General features: G+C 48.6%; 1 protein-coding gene across 4 annotated transcripts in view; it reads left to right on the top strand.

Annotated features, from left to right (window-relative positions):
- Positions 1-249: 249 nt before the first annotated feature.
- kif21b (kinesin family member 21B) overlaps positions 250-8258 on the top strand; it is a 94110-nt gene continuing 86101 nt past the window's right edge. For all 4 annotated transcript variants that reach the window (XM_076269309.1, XM_076269311.1, XM_076269310.1 and 1 more), the window contains exon 1: positions 250-610. In XM_076269309.1, the coding sequence (XP_076125424.1) occupies positions 570-610 (41 nt within the window). In that variant the 5' untranslated portion in view covers positions 250-569. The remainder of the gene's footprint in view (positions 611-8258) is intronic.

Consider the following 8258-nt stretch of genomic DNA (forward strand, 5'->3'; position numbering starts at 1 on the left):
TTCAGATGTTGCCGCCCCAGTCACTAGTACCTACTCTTTCAAAAGCCCGTTCATGCACCTTCAGTAAGGCAATGTCGAGGTGTAATTGGACAATTACACTGACCGAGGGGCGGGACGAGCAGGTCTGAATGGCTCAGTGTCTGTCAGTCGTGCGCAAGAGCCCCGCCCCTCCGTGCTGTGCACTCACACAGCGCATTCAACGTGCGAGAGAAACGCTTGACCGCGAGCTCGCAGATGAGCGGCGGAACATCTCACACGTAGTAGTCTAGGCTACATGACAGGATATATCAAACCGCCTGATCAAAGTGGAAATTTGGGCCAAGAGTGCAATGTTTCAGACTTTCGATGTAACGATGACAATCTGCGTCGCTGAAATCCAACCGGAGAGGGGCAGAAAGACTGTTTGACGATGTCAAGCTTGCCTTTAGCGTTGGCTGTGTTTTTAACCTGATCGACCAATGCTGTTAGTGCGTTTATTTGGCACCGCACTTTAATTTAGCTTAGCTTAAACTTTGACTCATCAAGAGGCTGTGATTTCATCTCATTTGGAAGGCCCCAGAGACGAAAGAATGGCGACTCAAAACGACTGCTGCGTTAAGGTCTCTTTAAGGTAGGTTAAGCCTTTTCAGCCATTTGGTCTTGACATTTTTACTGACTGTTGCAATTTGCATTGTCTGTACTTGGTTTTGGGGTGTTCTGCTTTTTTTTTTATCATGGTATGTAAGTCCAGTTGAAAATGTGTTAAAACACACAGCACACCGGGGAGTAGTGTCAGTCTGTGCAGGGTGTTGCGGGCGGCTTATGGGTGGATACAGTCGGCATAAGGTAACCCACGGTCGAGAAGGTAAAGCACGTTGTGCAGCTGTCTGTATCAGTTGCCGCTGTAATGTAAAGCAGATCTTTAGCGCCCCAGCGAAGCCATTTATAACCAACTCTGAATAACTATTCTTGCGATATTTCACAGCAATTTTACGCCGCAGGTAAACAGTGATGTAATCGAACATTTGCACAATCACACTGCCACAAATGCACATCGTCCCCCTAACAGATGGCTTTATAAATTACATCCGTTGCTGCTGAAAGAGTAGGCGTGCATATATCATGTGTATGACATGAGTCAGAGTTTGGAAGCTAAGTGTGACAAAATGTTAGACGCCGCAGAAACCTTCTGCAGAAGGCGGTGACACAAAGAGACGATGTCTCCTTGCATTGCAAAGCGACGGAATGCCCGCTCGCGCCTTTGTTATTAACACTGCAAGATGAAAAGAGTTATCAGGTTAATGACCCGGATTACGTGCAAATTAGGGCTTGCGTTGAGGGCGGTGTTTAGAGGTGACAGTCGACAGTTTTGTCATCATTTTGTTAATTTTAATAAATTCTCTGTTGCTGTATAAGTAAGCGGACAAGTCAAGTGATGGTAGTTGTGGAGTACTCTGTGTTGTCCTACATGCCAGGCAGACGGCGTGAGTGCAGTTAAATGCAGCCTCAAGGCGGTGGTCCGCCCATTGTGTGACAGGTTCTCGCTACTAGACTGGATGGGGGGAATTGGAGCGGTGTGCGTTTATGTAGAGACTGAGACACAGGAGGCTTTTGAAGTAAAGCGTGGTATTTCGATAGTCCCATTTCCCGAGGGCAAAGCCCTTCTGATGTCTCGCTGCCTCCGCGAGTTGCCTTTGTGCAACGTCTCATTGAAAAGAGGAAGTGTATGCTGAGAGCTGCTTTTGAAAGCCTGCGGTCGCCTCTGCACGGACACGGACAGACGCGTAGTTGTGACTTGGCGATTCATTATTGAGTTTGAAAGCAGGTGCGCGGTCATTGATTTTACCCAGCTGCCGTAGAGTGCGACATGGCGGGCGTAGGGGGAGAGGGCGATGGCTGAGCGCTATAGGTCACCTCTCCTGACTGGGACAACTGCGGACGAGCCTCAGGAGTTCCAATCAGTGGACAGCATGTCCCTTTATGATTCTGTCAACACAAACACAAAGCTCAGTTATTCTGCAAACAGCTGGTGTGGTCTATACTGTCCACCTCTGCAGTTACCTGACACCATCTAGATACACCTGGCCATGTTTAGGTGGGTGGAGGTGGATGGATAAACGTGAAAGATATGTGCACTGCTTTTGGATGGGTGCACTCTCTCTCTCACTCACTCACTCACTCACTCACACACACACACACACACACACACACACACACACACACACACACACACACACACACACACACACACAGAAGCAGGCCACGTTGCCTGAGGAAGAGCTTGACTGTATGATGAACAGGAACCACACACACAGACATGCACACATTCACACAGAGGATATCTCTGATATGTAGACACAAAAAGAGCTGGTGCTTATTCAGACTGCACAAAGACACACACACACACACACACACACACACACACACACACACACACACACACACACACACACACACACACACACACACACACACACACACACACACACACACACACACACACACACACACACACACACACACACACACACAGACAGAAGACTGCACGGTTTCTGGAGCGAGACATAGGATAATCATGAGCGCTTCTTTTCTTCCTTCCAAATTCGCCAGCAGAAAGACTGGATTAGAGATGCTCAGAAGAGGGAGAGAGAGAGAGAGAGAGAGAGAGAGAGAGAGAGAGAGAGAGAGAGAGAGAGAGAGAGAGAGAGAGAGAGAGAGAGAGAGAGAGAGAGAGAGAGAGAGAGAGAGAGAGAGAGAGAGAGAGAGAGAGAGAGAGAGAGAGAGAGAGAGAGAGAGAGAGAGAGAGAGAGAGAGAGAGAGAGAGAGAGAGAGAGAGAGAGAATAAGTAAGAGTGAGAGTGAGCGAGTGAATGATATGCGGCAAAGAGCCTGACTACACCACTGGCCTAGAAACTGTACACACACACACACACACATAATCTGAAACATGCACCCCTTCCTCTGAGTCCCATGATGCAGGAGGGTAAGCCTTGCATTTCCTGTTTGTCACGACTCTTCCGTCTTATACACACAGCAGCTAGACAGCACATCTGAGGTGCTGGATACACACACACACACACAGCAGCCAAACAGCACATCTGAGGTGCTGGACACACAAACACACACGCACACACGCACGCACGCACGCACGCACGCACGCACGCACACACGCACACGTATAAACACACACACACACACGTGTCCCTTTCAGAAATACCCTGGAATCTGGACATGATCTAGATGTCATGCTGGTGGGCTGTTTGTACAGTATGAACAGAATTGTTTGCGTTATTTGACCTAGACATCACTCGGGCCTTACCCTACCTGCCCTCTAGACATCACGCGGGCCTTACCCTACCTGCCCCCTAGACATCACCCGGGCCTTACCCTACCTGCCCCCTAGACGTCACCCAGGCCTTACCCTACCTGCCCCCTACCTGCCCCCTAGACATCAGCCGGGCCTGACCCTACCTGCCCCTTAGACATCACCCGGCCTTACCCTACCTGCCCTATAGACGTCACCCGGGCCTTACCCTACCTGCCCCCTACCTGCCCCCTAGACATCACACGGGCCTTACCCTACCTGCCCCCTAGACGTCACCCGGGCCTTACCCTACCTGCCCCCTACCTGCCCCCTAGACATCACCCGGGCCTGACCCTAACTACGCAGGAAATTCACACCTTTGCTGTGTGAAGCTGAGGGTGTCCACGTGGTTTAACTAGTTTATAAGGTTATGACTTGAATTCATCCATTAATTCTTATTCATGACAAACTGGCATTAATTTGCAAATATGGGAAGTTCTGATGTAGACTACTGTTCTCCCTGTGTTATGCACATACCACGATAAAGTTGGTTCTATATTGGATGTTATATATTCGACACATTCAAAAAATCCATTTAGCACTGGCTATGATGGACGAATTTGTGTCAAACCAATTATGATATGTTTATATAAGACCTGCACATATAACACAATTATTTTTTTTTTTTGTCATGTTTGAACTCTTGAGTCTGTGTGAGATCCGAACTCAATTACCGGGGCATTGTCCGAATGCCATGTCTGAAAGTGGCTACACACACACACACACACACACAAAGGGCCTCAGCTATGTCTCACTAACGGCTCCATCTCTGAGCAACCAGCGGAACCCCCAGCAGTGTCGGCACTGCAGTCGCCATGATAACCCAGTTAGATATGAGGGACACACACACACACACACACACACACATATGTATTATGCACCACAAGATGTTAGACTTACAACCCCATGTATTATGGTGTAGATGCTGATCTGACGTGGAGTGTCCACCTATGGGCTGATAGGGGCTACTTCTGTAGCACTAACCGCACAAAAGCTTCTGACGGCTTTTCCCACAACAGCCGACACAGTGCACAGAGTGGCCACGAGCAGAGAGTAAAGGGAGGAAGGCTTTGTGTGCGTGCCAACGACAACAATGATCTGGCTGCGTGATTAAGAAGAGTTCTGTCTTACGGCGCACTGGCAGTGGAGTCCTTACCCTGTGTGTGTGTGTGTGTGTGTGTGTGTGTGTGTGTGTGCTAACAGATCTAACTGGCTGCTGTCTTTGGCATGTATGCCGTCCAGTCGTTGTTTTTGTCAAGCTTTTGCCATACTTTTGAACCTTTACACAGCTGCAGACAAACAAGCCAAATATTATTCACACACACAAACACACACTCATGCAAATACTTAGATGTATTCTCTCTGATACAGATACACACACACACACACACACACACACACACTCTCTCCTCTTCATCTTCACCACTTCCTCTTAAATGGCAGTCTGATGACACTGACACTTACACTGTCTGATGCTGAATAATCAACTTCAGTTTTCCTGTTTCACGTCTCAGGCCTAAGACCACTGCACTGTGTGTGTGTGTGTGCGTGTGTGAAGGGAGGCTGATGGTGTGTGTGTGTGTGTAAAGATAGCTGGGCGTCTGGGGTCTCTCTGTCAGCTGTAGATCATGCCTGCTCCCATAGGCCGCCCAGTCCTAGCCAGTGTGCTGGGACCAGACTGAGGAGCCTTTGAAGGTGTTGAATCAACAGCAGCAGCTGCGCTATAAATGGAAACAAAGAGAAAACAAGTTTACTCACACACACTGACAGTTTTCAGATTGTGTGTGTGTGTGTGCCTGGTTGTGTCTGGGTCTTGGATGTTATCATCAAAACTGACGACTCATCGTCTGAGTTTCCTGCGCTTCCTCATGAAATACCCTAGAGAGGGGCAGATAAAACAACACTACCCCCCCATCTCCCCCAGCGCCCCCCCCCTCCGGGGGAACTGTGTCGTCTAACAGCGCTTATCCTGAGAGGCTAAGAATAGACACTCTGGGGTTGACCCATACGGGCAGCCTCTCAACGCAGTGTAGTCGCATCTGGACCAGAGACCATTCGGGTCAAGCTTTTAGCAGTCATGAGTTTGAAGTGTGTGTGTGTGTGTGTGTGTGTGTGTGTGTGTCAGCTCACGTCGGAATGGCCCTAAGCCTAAACTCCTCACAGGGGTCGGAGAGAGAGTGAAGCGTGGGAGTAAGTGTGTGTGTGTGTGTGTGTGTGTGTTTAAGACTTGCCTTTCTGGGAACCAGACTCATAATTACTGCATTTATCGGAATGAAAACCCCACAAACACATACACACATGTTCACACAGAAACACACACACACACACACACACATCCCCAGATGATCTGCAGCTCATTAAGAGTCTTTCAGAAGCACACACACAGAAACACACGCGCACACACACACACACACACACACACACTCAGACACGTGGTCCTCATTTACGCCCTCCTGTGGGAGGTTGGGGGTTACTGCTTTGACCTCTGTCCCCGGCCGGGCCGGTTAGTAGTGATGTGTGTGTGTGTGTGTCGGGCCGGTCAGTAGTGATGTGTGTGTGTGTGTGTGTGTGTGTGTGTGTGTGTGTGTGTCGGGCCAGTCAGTAGTGATGCGTGAGCTTTACTGCCGTCCTTTTCCAGAAGATGAAGTAAAGCGCTAGAGAACTACTAGCACTACTGTACTAGTGGCTTTTAAAGTGTCTGCAGTGCGTCTGGTGTATGAGAGTGTGTCTTGGGCACTTTGTATTTGTGTCTGCAGTGTGTCTGTTAGCATCTGTTAGCATCTGCTGTTAGCAGATGTGTTTCCCACAAATGGGACTGACTGTGTAGTGTGTGATGGGTGGACTGCACCCGATGATTGTGTGTGTGTGTGTGTGTGTGTGAGAAGCTGTGCTCCAGCAGTGGATGTGTGTGTATAAAGTTGCGTTCCAGTAGTGGCTGTCTCTAGTTATGTGTGTGTGTGTGTGTATGTGTGCGCGCTGTCTCTGGGGCGTGATAAATGGGATGATAAGCAGCAGGCTAAGCTGCAGATTAATTTAGCCTCTCTGCAGCACTGCTCAGTAAACAGAGGAAAAGGGGGGGGGGGGGCTGTTTGAGATGAGCGCTCTCTTGCTCCTCATTGGGGTCTAGGGGCTCTGTGTTTTGGGGTGCAGGGTAGGTAGTTGGTATGCAGGGTGTGTGTTTTGGGGTGCAGGGTAGGTAGTGGGTATGCATGAGGCTAGGTTGCTCTGGAGGAGAAGGGTAGGGTCTGGGTCTTCAGGGTGTGTAAGGGCCGGGACACACCAACCCGACGGCCGTCAACCGTCGGCAGAAAAGCAGTTGGACTTGTCAGTTGGCTCCCGTCTCCCCGAGTCGGTCAAAAAAGTGCCTCGGAACACACCGAAGCGACGTCGACGCCAAACGTACGTTCTGCACGTGTGTGAGACGTGTGTGTAATACATTTCCATAACAACAGCCAACGGGACGAAATGGCTCTAGTTTCGGACTTCTCTGATTAAGCAATAAAAAAATATAAATATATATTGTGTACTATTTTATTGTCATTGCTTGTGTGTGATGCCAATGAAACACTCTTTAGGACACAGAATAAATAATTTATTTTTGCCCGTTAATCGAGCTAGCTAACGTTAGCACAGTAAATAAAAAGTGAACGCGAACTGCTATTGATGTTCACTAGCTAGGTTGCAACTAAGGACTTTGGTTAAACTTGATTGTTGTTGCAAACAAATCTGAAATAACATATGTTCAGCAACTGTGTGGTAGTCTACTAGTTCTAGCAAAAATATGTTAGGATAGTTTATCAAAATGGGTTCATAACTTACATCGCTGAATGTAGGGCTAATGGTCATAGGCCTGCTAATCTGAGATAATGTTTAGTCAAGGGTTCTAGCACTCCACCAATCAGATTGGTCATTGAAGCCGACTGCCACTGGCCGATTCCACATGTCAAATCGGCCCAAATCGTCCCCTAAGAATTATAGGGTTCTATCTACGTTCTGAGTAGTTCTGAGATATTGAGCTTCAAAGTCTTTGAATTCCATAGAGTTATAATGATAAACGGAACAAACCTCTTTAGATATAGTCCAAAAATGTATACAACTACAAGAAACACTTCACCTCACCTTATTAAAGTGTCACAGAATAAGAATATGTCAATAACTCAATTTTGACAAAAATGTCAGATACAACCTTATAATTCTAAGAGGACGAAATGGATGCCGACTCCGACTGATGGCGGCACGGGACACACCGAATCAACTCGAGTCACAAACCTCGCCAGACTGTCCGACGATGTCCGACGGCCGATAATCGGGTTGGTGTGTCCTGTATGTGTTTTGAGGTACAAGATGCCAATGAGTGTGATGTGTGAGTGATATGGTCAGTGTTGGATCAGGAGGTGCAGTGTTGGATGAGGAGGTGCTGTGTTGTGCAGTGTTGGATCAGGAGGTGCAGTGTTGGATGAAGAGGTGCAGTGTTGCATCAGGAGGTGCAGTGTTGGATCAGGAGGTGCAGTGTTGGATCAGGAGGTGCAGTGTTGCATCAGGAGGTGCAGTGTTGCATCAGGAGGTGCAGTGTTGCATCAGGAGGTGCAGTGTTGGATCAGGAGGTGCAGTGTTGGATCAGGAGGTGCAGTGTTGCATCAGGAGGTGCAGTGTTGCATCAGGAGGTGCAGTGTTGCATCAGGAGGTGCAGTGTTGGATCAGGAGGTGCAGTGTTGGATCAGGAGGTGCAGTGTTGGCTGGAAATTGGGGTTCAGGAGGGAAGTGGTGGGAGCACTGTACTGGAGGCTCAGCTGGGTTTGGGCCATTTTATGGGCCTTTGGTGTGTGTGTGTGTGTGTGTGTGTGTGTGTGTGTGTGTGTGTGTGTCTCTAGTACGTTTTACTCCTTTGGGGGTCCAGGTGCTGTGTGTGTTTCTAG

The sequence above is a fragment of the Alosa pseudoharengus genome, unplaced genomic scaffold, assembly GCF_046254945.1.
Source record: "Alosa pseudoharengus isolate Yale_2024_CS ecotype anadromous, Long Island Sound unplaced genomic scaffold, YU_APseudo_1.1 YU_APseudo_1.1_scf_5, whole genome shotgun sequence".
Lineage (NCBI taxonomy): Eukaryota > Metazoa > Chordata > Actinopteri > Clupeiformes > Clupeidae > Alosa > Alosa pseudoharengus.